Source organism: Anastrepha ludens, chromosome 2 (assembly GCF_028408465.1).
Source record: "Anastrepha ludens isolate Willacy chromosome 2, idAnaLude1.1, whole genome shotgun sequence".
Lineage (NCBI taxonomy): Eukaryota > Metazoa > Arthropoda > Insecta > Diptera > Tephritidae > Anastrepha > Anastrepha ludens.
In genome coordinates, this window is record NC_071498.1 from 1,699,041 (window position 1) to 1,719,376 (window position 20,336).

The following is a 20,336-nucleotide window of genomic DNA, read 5'->3' on the forward strand; positions in this document are numbered from 1 at the left end:
CAACGCACCATATGACAATTCAATCTAAAAAATGGCAAAACTACATGACCTGAACTTCGAACTGCTCCCAAATCCACTGTATTCGTCAGCGACTACTGGATGTTCGCAGAACTAAAAAAAATGCTCGTATTTAAGAAATTTCGCTCGAATGAAGAGGTTTTCGCTGAAACTGAAGCAACTGCCTATTTTGAGGTAAAAAATAATTCGTTCCACAAAAGTGGTATTGAAATGTTAGAGCGGCGCTGGAATGATTGCGTTGTTCTTGATGGAAATTACGTTGATGAATAAAGCCAATTTTGTATTGTACAAAAAAAAATGGGTTTCTTTGTTAGCCATGGGGCTTTTTAACCCAAGTGTCATTTCATATTTTTGAAGGCATAACAAAATTTACTCGAACATTTTTTATTTAAAAAGGGATTATTTTACAAATTATGTTTTGTGTATAAAAATATTTAGTGTTTTAAGATTCGTGTAAGAACGAAAATTTCGTGCAAAAAAATGTATAACGGAACCGTGTTTTTCGAAATCGTGTAAAAAGAGAGTTGGTGTACAACTAAGATTTTGTATAGATACACAGCTGAATTTTATGACCGCCACTGTACTATAGCAGAATCCCCATCATAACTGTGCGGTACATACATATAAGCTCTCTGCTATGCTGTGCAGTGCGAAAGCAAATCTTCTACACGTTCCACTCGCTACACGCTCACAAAGTTTCTTTAACACATAACGGTAAAGTACACTGGTGAGTATCGAGTAAACAAAATTCTACAACCCGCTATATTTTGTTATGCTCGCTCATATTTTAAAACCAAATACTTATCGCTTACACTTCTTCACTCGCTACCCATTACGTGCTCCGCTGCGGCTGCGTCAGTTTAATGATTTTGGTGAGCTCGCACTCGCTAAAACGTACGCATCAAGACGAAGTCAACGGCCAGTACAGGTAAATACTCGTAAACTCGCAGCAGACGAAGACGACTACAATCGGAATATCGATGCGAACGCGCGTTCAACAAAGCAATTTGCAGAGAGCTGAAAATTTTTAATTTTCTTCTGTGTTGTAGAAACCCTTAAGATATGCAATGTAATCAGAAAATCAGAAAAAGTGTAAAAATCAAAGTTAAAAAATACAAATAACTTCGAATTAGAAGCACAATTGCGGAAAAGTTTAAATAATACTGAAAAAAAAATTGCAATTTAACCGCAAGTAGTTCTGAACAGTTAGTTTCCTTGCGGACGTCGTACATTTTCGCAAAATACGGAAAAGTAATAGACAGATTGAAAATTTAAAGTTTACGAAGTAACTAAGTGAAAACCTATAGATTTTCAACAGCTTTTCAAGCAGTGATTAAAGGGACTTTGCTTTTTTTTTTCTTCTTGAAAGTACTACCAACTTCGGTTACTCACAAAGTCATTCGTTGGCGAAGGGATAGCTGCGACGCAACGGACAATTGAAAGTGTGATTCATACAATGCTTGCGACCTAAAGGCGTCGCATAACTGTGAGGGTTTACGAAACAAAACCACCCCCACCAATAGCAACAAAACAACACTAACACCACCAAAGCATTTTGAAGTTGTAGCAGCGCACGAGTACGAGTAAAACACGCTGGGAATCAGCGGCGTAACGCTACAACCACTTAGGTGAATACGACGACGACGACTACGACTTCGACGGTACCGTTATTGCTTTGAGCTAACGAAATAATAACAAAAACAACTGCACACATACGCTGGCAGCTGTCGCAAGTTGATAACTACCCAGCTTAACAGTATTTGTTAGTGTATGACATATTGGAAAAATCGATTACGTTTGTGGAATTTTTGAAATTCAACGCGCGTAATAACAAATACTCGCGCATATAAAAGTCAAAAAAATTCTACGAAATTAGCAGTGAAAACATCTGCAAAATTTTTAATGTTTATTTCTTGTGGATGGAGTGTAAGTGTTTAATGTGAATTATTCGAAGAAATAAAACAGTCATAAAAAGGCGTCGTAATACTCAGATCTACCACTTTGAAAACAACCACAACCAGTAATTTATAATTACAAGCAAGATGGGCGACGAATACAGCCCAGATGTGAGCACAATGGAAACAAGTAAGTCAACGTTGCATACTTGCAGGGGTTAATAATAAGTACATACTTAGGTATATTTAGTTACATACAGGCGAATGCGTCAAAATAGAAAATAGGAAGGGGAAAACTAGCTTTGGCAGAATCTTTTTGTTTCGTCTTTTGTGGAGAACGGCTCAGGGCAGACTGAAATTCGCAAGGCGAAAATTGTTTATAGGGCATAAAGTGAAAAATATTACACATTTTTTAAAGGTACAAATAGAAAAATTACATTAAAAAGCTTAAATTTAAAAAAAGTATAATGTTTTCAAGAGCATAAACTCTAAAAAATTATAATTTTTTTAAAAGCATAAATTTTTAAAAATATACAATATATTAAAAAAAAACATTAACATTTTTTTAAAAGCTTAAATGGGAAAAAAATATTTCAACAGCTTAATTAAAAACAATTTATACATTTTTTAATAGCATAAATTAAAAAAAAGAATATAATTATACATATATATATATATAAATTTATCATAGTTTTAAAAGTATAAGTTAAAAAAGAAAGATTACTTATTTATTAAAGCATAAAGTAAAAAAAGTATAAGCAAAGAAAGTTTTATAATTTTTATCAATCTGGATCTCCTTTTTCCAATTTTATCGATGCTGAGAAACCAACAAAAAGTTATTGAATCTTTTCTATTCTGGAGTAATCATTGAACATTTCGCTAGATTTTGATGGCAAGACATTATGTTTTCACTTAAAGCTATTTTTATTAAATATACTTCGCAATTTGTGTGTCTTAACATAATGAAAACCTAACGGCATTTATGGAGTGCTCCCAATAGCGCAACATTTTTTCCTTAGGATGCCGAAAGAATTGGTCGCTTTGACTAGCGTTGTCACTAAAAAAAAATTTTCGCATGGAAAAAGAAAAAAAAAATTGCCTAATCAATGAAGAATATTTTTTATTGGCTTTCACTTGAGTTGGGTGAATATGTTTCAAGAGCCTTCTTAAATGCCTTCTGAATGTGTTATGTCAGTACTGAATGTGTTATGTCACTCAAGTACTAGTTTCTCCACCAAATTTCTTTTCAAAAGAGATCAGAAATTTTCTGTACAACTTTAATATAGAAAAAAATCAAACTGAAACTCGAATAAATTGAATAAAATTCTAATAGTGCTTCAAAATTATAGCAAGAGACGGCCGATAAGCTCACGATCTAAGGTGAAAAGTTTGGTTTTACATTTCTTTGTTGTCCACCTCACGTAAAATGCCATATCTGAAGGCCGTATCACTATCGCAACCTATGGCCCTACAGTTCGGCTTCCGCGGAACTCCATCATTCCGCGACACCGGAGGACCTTATTCAATCTTACTCTTATATTTTTCTTCAGTATAATCTCGGCGTGTTTTTGAAAATTAATATTAAACAAATATTAAAATTAAGTTGGACTCAAGGCAAAATTTTATTATCGCTTTATTTATTTCGACTTCAGTTTGAAATCATTTTCAGGAACTTACGGCTATGTCTCTCGCATGTATTTTGCCGTATTCGAAAATACGGTTTCAGCTCATCAAAAAAATTGCTAATGGGTCATATTGATTTTATAGCAAGCTCCAGCTCCATCTCCACCAGCTGTTTCCAACGCAGGAGAGGCCTTCTTCTTCCTCTGCTCCCACCAGCTGCTACCACATCGAATACTTTTAGAGTCGAATGGATACAAATCATTCGGACGACATGACTTAACCGACGCAGCCGCTGGATTCTATCCGCTGCGCTATGTCTTTGTCGTTGTAAAGCTCTTACGGCTCAGTGTTCCATCGCCTACGATACTCGTGGTAGCCAACGTGCAAAGTTCCAAAAAACTTTCGCAGAATCTTTCTCTCAAACACTCCAACCATCGGCGGCATACGATAGAACGGGCATGATGAGAGCCCTATGCTATTTATATAGCAATTATTCTCGTAAAATATCTGCTTTAAGCTTAGGCCAGTATTCCCAACTTTGTTTTGTCTAATTTCTCATTGCCCAATTTTCGTAGTTCATAAACTTCTAAATTTTAATAAGTTGATGTCATATTAATATAAAAGAGTAGGATTAAGGATATACTATGATATATCTGCACCCAATACCAGGTTGTTACAATTTCATAATATGATTCTGATTTAACTATAACCGCTAGAAGTACAAAGTACCTTTTCGATCTCAAGAAAGTGCCCAGCGTAAAATGATGCCAAGTGTATTATATCAGCGATCTCAACCTTCCAAAAATACTTCTATGAGAAACAAAATACTTTTGTATAGAAACAAAGGTTTCTCAACAGACTATCACTTTGGTGTAAAAGTCGTTTCAGGGCTTCCCAGACTCCAAACTCGTGGACAATGCACCCCCGCTTACGCTTGCCATTACAACGTTCACGTGGGAACGGGACGATGTAAGGCAGGGCGAGCCCCTCCATGTATTCGCAGATGGTTCAAAGCTCGAGGGTAGGGTGGCTATAGTTCGAAAATCCGGGAATATCCTTCAGTTTTTTGCTACTCGACTATTGTAGTTTCTTTCAGGCCGAACTGATGGTAATAATAAAAAAGGCATGACACTGGTACCGTGTGATGGGATAGCTGGGATGATGTTTATATTTTCATTGATACTCGTAGTCAGGTGATGATAAAACCGCTCACAAAACAGTCGACAACCTCCAAGGTAGCCAAGAAATTCCTCACATCTCTCAACGAGGTGGCTGAGGCATTTCACCTAATGGTAACATGGGTTTCTGGCTATTGTGACATTGAGGGTAACTATAGGGCCGATGAACTAGCGAGAGTCGTTAACTGGCAAGTGCACACACAATGACATTGGCATACCTTTACAGATATGTAAGCTACTTATCTTTGAGGAAATTGTAAGAGCAGTGAATGAAAGATGGGTTAATGAAACAGCCGGCGGAATCATCCGACGATTGTAGCCAACCCTCAATGTTAAACACAAGGAATCTTTGCACTCTGATTTCGGTTATAACAGGACACTGCCTAATGGGCAGACATGCCTAGAGAATGGGCGTGCAAAAACCTGACTTCTGAAGTAGCTTTCTAGATGAGGAAGGGGAAGAGACGATCTCGCACCTCCTGTGCCAATTTTTCTTTTCATTTGTTCTATCTAGACGTAGATTTGCCAATTTTTAATGAGTTGGATGATCTCAGTATAATAGAAATCAGGGATTTTCTATAATTTTTGAAAAGTGTACATTGATTTTAGGACAGATAAAAACAAGTTCCCGATGTGGCATCACAATATGCCATGAGCCTAACTGTGTCCCACAGGGGACAACAGCTTCAACTTAACATAACCTAAAGTGAATTACAATTTTCTATGAGAAACCTGCATACATCTAGTATATAAAAGATAAATTAAGTAATTTTTTACTCACTGATATCAAAAAGAAGAACTTTAAATACCGAAAATAAAATAAAACTTCATTAAAACAAAAAAAGACTAGAAATTTATTAACAACGAAGAAACTATGTTTGTATATAAAATTTGTATCGATTAAATTAAAAAATAAATATTACAAAATTATTTGTGCTGTCTATATGTCAGCGAGTATTTCTCTTAAAAAATTGTCATAATTTGCTGAGAAACTTTATTTTTCATTGTAAGCAAGACAAAGCTCGACCATGCGTCGTGTAACCAAAAGGCAGCACAACCGTCTGAACAAGAATGCACCGCTTGCTTTCACCAGCTACGAAATTTAGGTGGCCATAAGAAGGGCTGAAGTTTCTAAAGCCACTGACTTTCTAGGTCATCTTAAGTTAACTGTGAATGGCCATACTTTTGAAGGCGTTAAGACTCCTTCTCAGAAAATATTTTAAATATTTAAAATTTATTTTAATGATTGCAGTTTAGTTGAAAAAATGTTGGGAATATGATAATGGTAATTTAGACTTATTTAAGGATTTAGCACCTCTTGTAGGGACTTTTTTGGCTTTAGCCACCCCCATAACTTCTTTAAGTCCAGTTCCCTCAGGTTGCCCATGCGCGAAACTTGAGAGAAATCAAAGATCGTATTGCAGAAGCCTATTACGTTTTATTTGTAATGGCTATATATTAGAGATTTGCCTTAAGATATCTCAATTCTCGTCCACAGTTCTTCCAGCTATTTTGGGTTTTGCCACCGCTGCTGTTCTCTCCGCAGTCGCGTGCGTTTGTGCCAAGCAAATACGTCAACGCAACCGCAAACAGAATCAGCATGACTCCTCTTTCCCATTCCAACCGACTCGCCGACCAACAGCTGTGCGCTCACCAAGTGGACAACCACCACACTATCTCAAAAAATCACCCTCACCGACAGGCACCAAGCAGTTAGGCATTTTGCAGCCAATGCAGGATCAAACCACGTCACCGATTGCACCACAAACTATGAAATATGTTGAGGAAGATGAGATACAACCACGCCACAATCGTCAACTGATGAACGGCGAACAAAAGCATTCACCCACTATCGAGACACAGGCGACCATTGTGGCCAAGACCCAGGGCAACAATGGTAATAATAATAGTCACAACCACTACCATCACCATCATCTAAGTGCAATGGAAGATACTGGCAAGGAGTTGAATATCGAACAGTATGGCAAATTGGGCACCATCTATTTCAAGCTACGCTATTTGGCCGAACGCAATGCACTAATGGTCTCGATTATACGTTGCCGCGGCTTGCCTTGTAAGAATGGTGGTTGTGGTGGTGGTGGTGGTTCCGGCGTTAGCGGTGATGGTAGCAGCAACAACGGCAATAGCAACAAAAATGGCTCAAATGGCTGCAATGATATACCGACTGGTTTGAATGGTCGTACACAAATCGCCACCGATCCGTATGTGAAGCTACAACTGTTGCCCGACAAACAGCATAAGGTGAAGACTCGGGTTGTACGCAACACACGCAATCCAGTCTATGATGAGGATTTCACATTTTATGGCTTGAATATTAGCGATCTACAGAACATGTCCTTGCATTTTGTCATACTCAGCTTCGATCGTTATTCTCGTGATGATGTCATAGGCGAGGTTGTCTGCCCATTATCGTCCATTGAAATTGGCGACATATCCAAAGAAGCTCTCTCCATCAGCAAGGAAATACAGCCACGTAGTTTGAAGATACGGGCTCAAGGACGTGGCGAGCTATTGATTTCGCTATGCTGGCAGCCAGCCGCTGGTCGTTTAACTGTTGTGCTGTTGAAGGCGCGTAATTTGCCGCGCATGGACGTTACCGGTTTAGCTGATCCGTACGTGAAGATCTATTTACTATACAATGGGCAACGCATTGCGAAGAAGAAGACGCATGTCAAGAAGCGCACACTGAGTCCAGTATTTAATGAAAGTTTCGCGTTCGATATACCAGCAGCAGAGGTGAGTGAGATTTTAGATATTTTATTAAGGCCGGCGGGCCAATTAGATGTCCTAAATTCAGTAGTTTTCGCGAAGCGTTGTAGGATGAGAAAAAAAACAATTAGCCAAATGAAGTTTTGGGGATAGTTTAATATATATTTGAACTAAAAAAAAAAAAAATTGTACAATCTCCAACAATATATTGTAAGCCGAGTTATCAATAGATTCCCAGAGCGCCTTGCCACTGAAGTATCCAACTTCTGTACAAGATACAACTTGCAATTTTCATCTGAAAACAAAAAAAAAAAGATTATTAATTTTGATGTAATTATCTTCGATGTGAACTAAGAAAATTGGGAGAAACACGTAAAATTCGAATTTTTGGGGAAGGTAGAAAAAAAGTGGTTTTTCAAGGAAAAAAAAACTCTTCAACTGGGTAAAAAAGTCGCTTAAAAAAAGTTTTTGGATGTTTTTTTTAGTTCACATAGAAGAGAAAACAATACTGAATATAACGCATTTTGAATGAAATGGATAGCTCGTTTAGTTTTTTTGCAATCGTGTACATAAATTAGGTAAAATCGTGAAAATGAAAAGCCGAGAAAACGCGCTTCAAACTACAACAATAAGCGCACGGTTGCTCGACGCCGCACTACGCTCGGCTCTGTAGCTCTGCAAATACTTGGAATTTAACTCTGAAAATTTGTGTCTCATGTTCTTGAATATCTAAGCTATTGATTTCAGGAAAAAAAAAAATCGATTTTTTTTGACCTTTTAATTGGCCCGCCGGCCTTAAGGTCACAGGATGCTCCTTTCTTCGACAACCTAAATTCCATCAATCTTCTGCATTACACCAACAGCTCTGGTTGGCTGTAGATATCTCCCTGTTGGAGGCCTCATAATGGTATAAAAATGGCGCTTAAGTGTTACGTGGAGAGTACCGCAGAGTTCATCAATCTTGTCAAGTAAATACCTGACTTAGCGAGCTCATCGGCTCTCTCATTTCCTTATATTCCTTTGTGTCTTGGTATCCAGTAAATAGTGACTTTCTCATTTCCGCAGAGTTCATCCATTTCGGATCTGCACTGTTGAACATATTCCGAGTTAGTCCAAGGAGCTAAAACGGCTTTAATAGCAGCTTGACTATCAATGAAAATGTTTGTCCGAGTATTAAAAGAAGTTAATGTGAGAGCCAATTCAGCTGCTTTTGATGCTGCATAGATTTCAGCTTGAAATATACTACAGTAATTAGACAGTCTGCGGCCGCCGAGCCGAATGTGCGTGACTACAATTCGGAATTCAGAGAGAACAAAGCTGCGAATCTCGGTGAAAGACCAAAATGAAGAAAACTTTTTTCTAATAACGGTCGCTTCTCGGCAGGCAATGGCAAATCTCGGAGTGTATTTCTGCCGTGAAAAAGCTCCTCATAAAACTGTAGGCCCCTCCATTTGTGAAACAACATCAAGACGCACGCCACAAATAACAGGAAGAGCTCGGCCAAACACCTTAAAAGATTGTATGTTCGAATTAGGAAGTTCAAATTGCCGACAAAAGACAGCCGCTCCTACTCCTTCCGCCATTTCGGCCTCATCTGCAAAGAAATTGTATGAATGGTGTGTGGACTATATACCTTTCTGCTATTCATTTTGATCTAATTTAACTCGTGCAATTACGTAGTCTGAGCTTCCGTTTGAACCCAGAATGTGACTGTGAACAGAAAGTCTTTGCGAGAATTGTCCTTACATCTTCACTCTAAGAGCAGATCCTTTAGCTGAGTTTCTTATTACTCGTTTGGTTGGATGCCAGTTGAGAATCCAGTGGAAGTTGTGCTCTTAGCGCCGGTTATACATATTCCTGCAATCCTTGCAGTTTCCATACTAGCGAACCATAGAGCATTATTGGTCTTGAATTGTAAACACTCGTACATTTTCAGGGTACCGGGGCAACGCTCGATGGTGTTTCACTGGAGTTAATGCTTTTAGATTGGGATCGGGTTACCAAAAACGAGGTAAGTTCCTATGACTGTTTTTTCTTCACAAATATCAAAACGTATAAAATTTTAAATTATTTCATAATTTCTTTTACTACTAACAGGTAATTGGCCGATTGGAATTGGGTGGTCCAAACTCTGGTGGCACTGCATTGAACCATTGGAATGAAGTATGCAATTCACCACGAAGACAAATTGCCGAATGGCATAAACTTAACGAGTAAAGGAACAAAAATAAAAAATCACAAAAAGTAAACCAGAAATGGTAGTTGAATGTAGAGAGGCGCTTTTCTGCAGGGGAGACAGATTTTGTACTGAAAATATAAAACCTGCACATTTATCTGAAAATACAAATCGACCCACAACTAATACAAGTGTAGCATTGGCACAAAAGCCAACGAACGCACCAAATCCAACACAAGTGAAAAATAGTATTGACAAAAAATATAACGGAAACTGCAAAGAAAAAAGTATTTATTGCGTAAAATGCAATGTTGCAAATAATTTGAAAAATAGTTTATAAAGCAAAAAAATGTACTAACCTATAATTTTATTATAACTAAGACCAGTTATGCATAAATGAAAAGCAACAACAAAAATTGAAATGAAACAACCAGCAAGGCATAAAAAAAAGTACATTTAGAAAAGTGTGTGTAAGTGCACACACACCGGTGTAGAAAAAACCAACGCGCACTTTCATACACATAGAAAGAAATCATACACACACCCAAGTATAAAAAAAATTGAAAATGTTATTTAATGTGGGGGGAAATGAATTTTAAATAAAAAGCATCTATATTTATAGAGAAGAAGGCAGGCGGGGATGGAGTTATAAGAGAAGTATTTCAATTATATATTAGATAAATTTTATGTAAACTAATATACCACCACACAAACATGTACCATATGTGTAGAATGAACGCCCTAGTATATAAATCTCAAGTAAAGCGCAAACTACGTATAAAAGCAGGCTCAAACATTTTCTTATGCAATAATGACACTCTAATGAGTTATTTAAATGAAATTCCATACATATTTTAAGGTTTTGTAGTAAAATGCCCCTTCTTATTTATATTTTTGCGAAGTAATTTTGTTAGTAAAAAAAAGCAGCAAACAAAAAATGGAAAAAATGTTAGTCAATTTAGTTGTCCACTACTATTTCATCTTCAAGAAGGGCGAAATATTTATCTTTTTTTTGCTTGTCTTTATGTTATTTCTTTTTATTTTATTTTACTGATTATTTATATTTAATTATGTAGCTTTTTTCACGCTGTGTTATGTTTTACTATATTACTTTGTTTGTTATTATGTTACTTTGTGTTATGTTAGGTTATGCTAAACTGTATTTATGGTATTATTTTATTTCGTGTTATGTGGTTATTATTACGTTTTGTTTTGTATTTTGTGATATGCCATTCTTTGTGATGCCACGTTAGAGTATCTTATTTTTTCTTATATACATTAGGACATATTCTAGTAGTTCCTCGGTGGAACACAGGACCTCAATAAGGGCCGCAATAAAGGCCTCTTACACTGTTATTATTTTTTTTATATTTCAATACTTTATTTTAGCTGTTTTAGGTTTCTCATTTACTCACAATAAACATTACTCTGTAAATAAGTGATATTAGTTTAAATTTAAAGAAATTCAATAATCTACACACATATATACACCTTGAGATACTCATTGGGAAAAATATTCAAACCGACATTCATTATACACACTACATTCAAAATATTATATATGTATGTACACATAAGTACTTAAGTAATGTAACCAAGTGTTTAAGTCAATATTTTTTTAAAACTTTTATATTTTGTGTTATTTACCACTGATTTATGTGCAATTGTTTGTGTGACACTGAAAAATAAATTGATTGCATCAAATCAATTACCTTAACTGAAAGCTTTTTGAAACTTTGTTTATGTATAAATAATACAAAATATGAAAACACCAAATGAACTTATAAAATTGTATAGATTATTTGTATATGTATTTGTGTAAAACATTAAATTATACCACACTATTAAATTATATAGTAAAAACAAAAACAAAACTAAGGAAAACTTCATAAATAACATTATGCACATGAAACAGTATACAGGAGACAAATAGAATTGGGAGGGCAGAATTAACGTTGCCTCGAGTAAAAGTATGGACTGAGTTTATACGTAATATACCTGTATATGTGCATTCATTGCAATTTATTTTTGTATAAAGAACAACAAATTCAGCAGGTAGAGCTTTATGACATCTGCACAGTTCAAAATTTCCCTAAATACTTCCGCGTATACGATTCGCCGTCAATCTTTGTAATTCAATCAATGCAAATCTTTCGTATACAGGTGAAAAAGATATATTGTCCGCTAGCGTCAAGCGAATTCTTTTGCTAATTATGAGAGTTCTGTTTTACGTCTGAAAGATATTTCTGTTACGCTCAAGAGACATATGAAAATAATTATAATAACACACAAATGTGTGTGCAGAGAGACTAATTCCCTTTGTTGATTCCCAATGCTGATGCAGATGTGAAATAGAAACACTTTGGCATCTTAAAATTTGCTTCCGTCTTGAACGGAATACCTTTTTATGTGAGAGCAGAGCTTTTCTATAAGTTTTTCAAAGTGTTCTCAACTTATTAGCCGGTGCTAATAAAGCGTCAGAGAGTAATAAGCACATTCTTATACACATATACACATTCATTTCGATTTATTCAAATGCAACTCACACATAGAACATGAAAAGTGTATGCGTACTTAACATTTCTCAATATACGAGAGAGAACCACATACTATATGCAAAAAAGTTTTTTGTTGTTTAATACACATGCATCAAAGATTAAAAGGCAGAGTTGTATCCTTCAACTGTGCAGAACAAAATCGTGAAGAAAACTTATGTAAGCTTAAAATGTAGCCATAACAGCTGCGAGTGTGCAAAGCCGAAACAGATACCGAACCGTAAGCAGTACAATAAAGTGAAAGTAGAGTAAATAAAAGAAACTGAAAAAATATAAATATAGCAGATGTGCATATATTATTTGTAAAGATAAAATATGTTTGTATGTAGTCTGATAGTTATGTTAAGATTTGGAAATAATATTACATCATTCGAAAAGGAGTTTGGGGATCACAATAAATAAACGAAATTAAGTAAAATAAAGTAATATAAAAAGATAAACTAAAATAAAATAAATTAAAGCAAACAGTTTAATAAAATAAAAATAAAAAATCAATTGAAAAAAGTAAAATAGAAAATAGTAAAATAGTAATAATAAAAAATAAGTAAATAAAATAAAATAAAATAAAATAAAATAAAATAATGAAAATCAAATAAAATAAATTGAAGAAAATATTTCATAAAATATATGTAATATAAAGCATAAAAAAAGTAAAACTAATAAAATAAAATAAAAAATTATTGTAAATAAACTAAAATGAAACGAATCAAAGAAAATAATTTAATAAAAGGGATGCCATTGGAATACCCATGGCCACGAGTAAACTAATAATAAAAAAACCACATTATCCAAGAGGCCCATAGGTCATGGAGAAATGAAGTTACGTGACTAACAGCCGGGCTATTATACCGTAAATAAAGAAGAAGAGGACAAAGGAATTGCTTAGCCTCTCAAGAGACAATATCTCGAAGGTTGTGGCTTGTTTAACCGGTCACTGGCTATTTGGCAGACATTCCTCGAGACTAGGAGTTTTCTCCCATGAATATTGCAGAAGTTGCAGAGATGAGGAAGAGGAAGAAACAGTTGAGCACTTCCTTTGCAATTGTCCAGCCCTAGCTAAAATCAGAGCAGGTTGTCTAGGTAAATACTTTTTTAATTCTCTTACAGAACTGTCTGGCGTGGGGTTGGCATCAATACTACGTTTCATAAGAGCCACAAAATGGTCCCACGACGGAAGATGAATGAGGTTCCCGTGTATCACAGTGTTATCACAACGGACCTGTAAGGTCTAAGTGAGTTGGTCGTGCAGACCGACTACCACCATGACCTAACCTAACCTAAGGGATGTTGAAAGAAGAAATGAAAAACAATATATTTATAAATCACAATAAAATAATAAACTAAAAACATGAAAACAGTAAAATAAAAAATTTAATAAAATTAAATATAATAAAATAAAATAATAGAAATGAAATAAAAATATTGGAGAAAAATATTTCGTAAATATAATAACAAATTTAGATAAGCTAAAATTAAATAAATTAAAGGAACAAATTTTATAAAATGGAAGTAAACAACAATTAAATAAATTGAATTGAATAAATATTTTTCAAAAAGAAAACGTAAAATAATAAAAATAGAAAAGTAAAAAAAAACAAATAACGTAAATAAAATAATAAATATAAAATAAAACTAAATAAAATAAAGTGAGCTAAAAAGCAAATAAAAGAATAAAATTAAATCAAATGATATAAAATAAAATAGATGTAGTATAATACATAAACAAATAAATAATGAAATAAAATAAAAAATTAGATAAAGTAAAACTAATTGAATTAAAGATGACAAATTTTATAAAGTGGAAGTAAAAAATGTATAAAGCACTTAAATAATAAAAATAAAAAATAAGTACAAACAAGTAAAATAAAATAAAAAGCAAATAATAAATATAAAGAGCAGCTATAAATAATAATTTAATAAATTTAAAAACATTTTATGAATTTATTAAAATAAAATGAAATGAAATTAAAAGCAAAAGAAGAATAAAATAAAGTCAAATGGAATAAAATAAAATGAAACCTAATAAAATAAAGAGAAACCAGATTAGAAAACTAATAAAATGGAGGATTGAATGAAAGTTTCCCCACTGTACACATTCAGAGTAATCAAATTTCAAATGAGTAACCAAATTATAAGCACACATAATATAAGAATTTATCGAATATTGCATACTCACATGCGTACAGTACCCTGTCGAAATATTAAGAGCGTCTGGAAATTTCAACTTAATAAGTTAAGTTGTGTAAGATGTATAAATATTCAAAGAAGGAACTGCTTTTAAAGACTTACTTTTTTTAATTTTTTTCCAGCAGAACTTAATGTTAAATAGAAAAGCATTTCGATAAAAGTCTATACCTAAAATACTTTCCACCGAAAGCGCCATTTATAAATGCACTCTTCATGACAAATGTCTTTTGGAAAAGTTTCATTAAAATGAAGAACTTAATCATTACTTACTACTCAGCCATTCTTTGTTACCAACCCATGCATCTATGTAATCGTTGTAGAAAAAGTACATTTCTAGGCGACAAAAGGCTGCATTTTCTGCTATCCTTACAGTGAGGCTGTCTCTTGCAGACTACCACCCAAACGTTGCTGGCTGTAGAATAGAAAGAAATCTGATTTGTTTTTGTTTTGTTAAGTTATGTTTTTTTAATTTTTTGGTAGTATACTGTATATAATTTCAAACATAATGAATACAAAATAATGTAAATACACCTACATTCATATAACTATAAGTAAATTAATCACATATATGCCAACGCCTGCTGTTAACTAATTAGAAACGATGACAAAAGGAAAACCAAAAAATATAATTTTTTTGTTTGCATTTGTGAACCACTCTTTCATTATTAGTTGGACAAAGTTACATCCAACACATAACCTATTTGACATGTTTAATGCAAAAAATAAAAAACCTGCTTAGTGTTTGAATTGTTTCAGGAGAGTTGAAGGCTCAATCGGTTTTATTGGTGTATGTTCAAGTCAACGCACTCTTGAAAATCACATTTTCTTATAACTAAATAAGTATACATGTACCTTGGAACTATTAAGTTTGCAGGCACCAGTCTTGAAAATCTTATTACTTTAAAATGTGCATTTTTGTTTTAAAGTACCAAATTTCTTTGAATGTTTCAAAAAAATATGTCAGCCTCCCAATTTGAGTTATACAATTATTCCAATCATATCCCCAAAAAAAATTGTTCACCTCATCAGAATTTTGAGAATATTTGGCCTTGCGTCAACAGGTATGAGTGAGAGAGTAAGCCAAATAGATCGAGACTGTTAATAAGTATACTCGTACAGACTTTCACATACACACTTGTTTTCGAAGTAGTAGTTCATTAGCGCCTCATTTAATACGCTTGTGCAGCAAAATGGTAATTTACATTTATGTAAGTTTACAGTTTTATGTTGGCAATTGCTGTTAGTTGCCGTACTGAATGTAAAACATCACTGAACATTTTTTTTTATTTATTTGCATAAAATATAATAAATAATTAAATTATTAAAAAGCAGCAAAAATTAGTATAGCGCTCGAATAAATTTTGAATAAGTAAATGTAATTGAAATAAATATTTTAACAATTTTAAATATTCACAATTGACTCGGAAACCAAAGCGCATTCCTTAAAGGTGGTGGCACTAGACCAACAACAATGTTTTGTACATTTGATTGTCAAAGTAGAAAAAAAAATTCGCTTTCATTCATTCGCCTTGTTTCATTCTGGGCTGACAGCCACATGGACACGGCGAAAGGAGAAAAAAAAACAAATCAGTTGATTTACCGATACCACCTTCAACAGATTAGTCTTGTGGGAAACGTAGCTGAAAAGCAGCGTTTTGTAACCAGCATTTTCTCTAAATCATGAGGCGGTTAGTACTTTTTCGAGACTGTATCTTGAATCGCCGTGTGAAATCCACTCCAACTAGTAGTCTCTTTTCTTCTAGTAATTTCTTCTCAATTTACATGGTGCCAAGCCAGTTTAAAAGTTACTCTTTGGCGTCAAAGATAATTTAACAAAATATGTAAAGTGACGTTATGAGTTGAATACAGTTAGTCTTCCAATCAGTCGATCACACGCCATTAATTGGCTTGCGTATATTACCAACGCCATCTCAGTTTTTGCCGATCTCTGTTATAAGCAAGCCGCTTCTACGTACCTTGTTACGGCAGCAAATCAGCTGGTCCCTTCAAAATCGCTGAGACCCGGTTAACGGTCTGATGTTGGTCACACTTACTGTATTTTCTCTACTGTGGTGGATCAATTGATCAAATCTGCTTTATGAGAAAATGTGACATTGGTTTTGCTTTGGGGAGTCATAGTAAATTGAAAACTCCAAAGCCGGTTTCTGCGATATCTTTTTTACGTTCCCCCAACGAAAGTGCAATATGTAATAAAATTTGATCAAGTAGCCTACTAGTCTAAAATAACAATGTAATGAAAAAATCTATCAAAGTCGTCAGAGAGATAAACTCAATAGTCCAACTCGGGTGATGCTTTAGTTAACTTCACTTTGCGTTGATTTCTACATATATCAGTAACTGTTAAATTATCCGTATTTCGAAATTTTTAAATTGGTACACAACTCTACAGAGGCGTTCTAGTTCCGAACTAGTCGAAAATTCCACAAATTACTGGTATTTTAACCTTCTCAGTTAGCCGTCCATTGTGGCTATAATGTCTATGTGGCTCTGCAATCTATCTATTGAAGCTCCGTTACAATGGTTTCCTGAATGCATTGCTGATTTAAGCCTGCTGAAGAAAAATTTAGTAAACATTTCAGTTGATCGTACACATCGTTTCTAATTAGCTGACTATAGCTGTACTTGTATACCAGCACAAGTAACTTTTCAGCTCTCTCAATCCAATAAAAGCTTCGCGCGTCATTTAAGGTTAAATTAGAGGTGCCATACAGCAATGCCATAACCTTAGCGGTAGTCTTAACCACAGCCACGAGCAGCTGATATTTACGCTCATATATAATATTATCTTTTATTTGATCATTTCGAAAGTGCAGAAACTAAAGAAAAGGCAGCAACATGAGCAGTGACACGGAAGCAGTCATTTATTCATGAATCTCTTGCGCTGGAAAGACCTGCAACGCATGTCGACTTGTAATCTGCTCTAGACTAGATACGACGTGCAATGTGCGCCTGCTGAATTAACTGTAAAAAAGCAAGTTGTTTATTTCGAAAAGCAAAGCAAATTCCAAATACTAGGAAATATTAATTTTCAAAAATTCGGCTGGACATTGCAGAAGAAATTCTAGAAAATGTTAATATTCCTGAATTCCTAATACGCGGAACGATTTAGATAACACACCATTGGGTTTGCAGGCAAAACAGTGGGGACATTTCCCAAGAAAAATTCCACGAAGTAGGCGAAAATCTCAACGAAGATGTCAGGTATGCGCGAAACAGAATAAGCACAGCGAAACTGTATGGGAATGTGAGAAATATCTTGATGCACCGCACATTCTCGGTAGATGGCTGTAGTGATCGATACGAGCTTTAAAGTACCCATCAAGCAATTTAAAGTTTATGCTCGCTGTCAAGATGGCATTTCACGCTAAAAAAATTATTTTACTGTTTTTTGTTTGTTGCATTCAGTTGTGAATTAAAATAATTCTTTAATATACTATTAATTTAAATATTGTGCGTATACGCATTTTTAATAGAAATTATTCCAAGCAAGAGCTCGTTAAGGTTGCTCAGGAATGCCTGGGAACTCTAAATGATATTATCACCGTCTTCACGGTCAACCTTCTATGGGTTCCGGGATATAGAGAAATTGCACGGCCGATGAGCTAGCCAGAAACGGTACTAATCTTCCACTGCTTGAAAACAGAAGCAAATTAAGGATGCAAAATAATATTCTCCACAAGGCCAATAGGCCATAGAGAGACGAAAACAGGCTAGATAAAAAATGTCAGGAGAATTGCTCAACCTCTCAAGAAAGAAGGTTGTTAGGAAAATACTCTTTTGTCTCCATTACGGAACTATCCGGTATTGGGATAAAACCTATCCAAAGCTTCATAAGAGCATGTGAATAGTTCCATGATGAATATGTAAACATTGAAGTTTCCGTGTTACAGAGTGGTACCACAACGGAGGCACATGGTCCAAGTTAGTTGGCTATTTATAAAACCGACTGGCACGAAAACCTATCCTAACCTAAGAGCTCGTTATAAGTCGACGGCTTTTGAAAATTAATTTCCAGCGCAAGAGTTTAATATATCGGCTTTATAATGCAGCAAATCGACAATCAGCTGTTTATGATAACGGCGAAATACTCAAATTCAAGTGGTCTGTACGGTTACGCTTATGATTGTCACAGGCTGATTATGTCATGTCACCGCTAATCGATTACAGTGTTGCGCATAGGTTGGTGCGATCATTGGTGATGACATTTCTAATTCAACCTTTAACGAACTTTTTCGCTCGAACTTTGCCCTGTACGCCGTTTGCTTTTAGTAAAATATAAAAGCTCTCTATGCCAGCGATTTTTAAATGAAAAAAAAATCTGTAAATAAGCATACTATGTGCTTGTACAAATACACACACAAATAAACGCATAAAAATAATTGTATTTAGAGAGAACTTTATTTAGAGCCTCAAAACTAAATTCAAAATAAAAAGAGAAACAATTCATACTTGACGAAAAATGTGAGAAACTCTCTGTGATTCAGAGAGATAATGAGCGGAGCTGCAAGAAATAATGTTACTTCAAGGAAGGGTCTTAAACTAAGCATATGGGAAAAATAGGCATTTGCCTTGAATAAAATAAAAAAATTGATACATACAAATATATTTAGAAGCATACAATGGAGAATAAATAGGGAAAGATGTCACAAAAGGATTAAGCAAAGAACGACGCTTCATGGTCGTCGTTCGTTTCTATCTCAACTGTTAGATGTAAATAATGAAAAGCTATTTACGCGGCTGGCAGATGTGTGTTTGTATGTATGTAAACCTATCAAAGCATCCAAAAATGTACTCATTGCTATATACAACCGCTTGTACTTAATAAGTATAGCCATTATGAGTAAATTAATTTAAACTTCATTTAAGCAAAATAAAAAAAAAAATATATAATAAATGAATAACCAAATCAAAAAAATAAGAACATAAATGCATTCCAAACAAAACAAAACTAAATAAAACTAAAAACTGAATATATTGTATGTGGCAGCACATCACTCGACAGCGCATAAATACCTACAACATTTATGCAACGTACATATGTACATGCATACACATTTAATGCATTAAATTTTAAATAATGGTGAAGCAGTAAATGGATATTAATCCCGGGGTAATAGGCGGTTAATCCAACTACTACACACATACATACATATATATATAAATATAAATGAGTAAATAAAAAATTAAAAAACTAACAAAAACAAAACATCATATTGTTATTCGTATACGTATATATGTATATGGTACATAAAAATTTTAACTTTGCGTAGCAATAAAAACGTAAATATTGAGTACCATCGTGGCCGAATGGGCTAGTTAGTGACTACAGGTTTGAATCTCCGCCCATAAAATACCAACAGGATCGCAGCAGTCAAAAAACATATTTTCGGAAGGACAGCGGATTTATCTGTAACTGGGACATTTTTTGTAGTGTCACTAAAACCGTTCAAAGCGCGTACTCAAATCTCTTGGCAAATCATTGAGTCTTGTGTGATTGATCGCGCCGAATTCGATGCATTTCCTGGCTAAAAATTTGCCATTTTGTCTGCGAATTACTGCTAATCTCTGTTTTTTTTTTTCAATTAAACTGTTGCGGTGATTTTCGATTTTTCAGTAACCACTTTAATTCCGTTAGGTAAAAATATGGCTGAGTAGCTTCACAGGTTCGAATATCCCTGCATCAAACACCAAAATTATAGAAAAAGTTTTTTCTAATAGCGGTCGCCCTTCGGCAGCCAATGCCAAACCTCCGAGTGTATTTCTGTCATGAAAAAGCTTCTCATAAAAAAGATCTGCCGTTGGAGTCGGTTTAAAACTGCAGGTCTGTGTTTGTGGAAAACATCAAGATGCACAGCACAAAAAGCCAAACACTCAAAAAGGGTGTACGCGCCAATTATATGTATATATATATATGTATATATAGAAAGAATGTTGGTGTAAGAGTTTAAAATTA

General features: G+C 34.5%; 1 protein-coding gene across 1 annotated transcript; it reads left to right on the top strand.

The window, feature by feature from the left end:
* The first annotated feature begins 818 nt into the window (after positions 1-818).
* LOC128861592 (synaptotagmin-4) lies at positions 819-19,938 on the top strand. Its single transcript, XM_054099838.1, has 4 exons — positions 819-2,103; positions 6,213-7,471; positions 9,381-9,455; positions 9,542-19,938. Exons 1-4 carry the CDS (start codon positions 2,061-2,063, stop codon positions 9,659-9,661), a joined length of 1,497 nt encoding a protein of 498 aa, XP_053955813.1. The 5' UTR covers positions 819-2,060; the 3' UTR covers positions 9,662-19,938.
* Positions 19,939-20,336: the final 398 nt, after the last annotated feature.

Bases quoted from the DNA above. Each gene is read 5' to 3' on its own strand.
- LOC128861592 (XM_054099838.1), top strand. From the start codon at position 2,061: ATGGGCGACGAATACAGCCCAGATGTGAGCACAATGGAAACAA. The intron at 7,472-9,380 runs GTGAGTGAGATT...GTACATTTTCAG, and splicing joins TCGATATACCAGCAGCAGAG to GGTACCGGGGCAACGCTCGA. The intron at 9,456-9,541 runs GTAAGTTCCTAT...TACTACTAACAG, and splicing joins ATCGGGTTACCAAAAACGAG to GTAATTGGCCGATTGGAATT.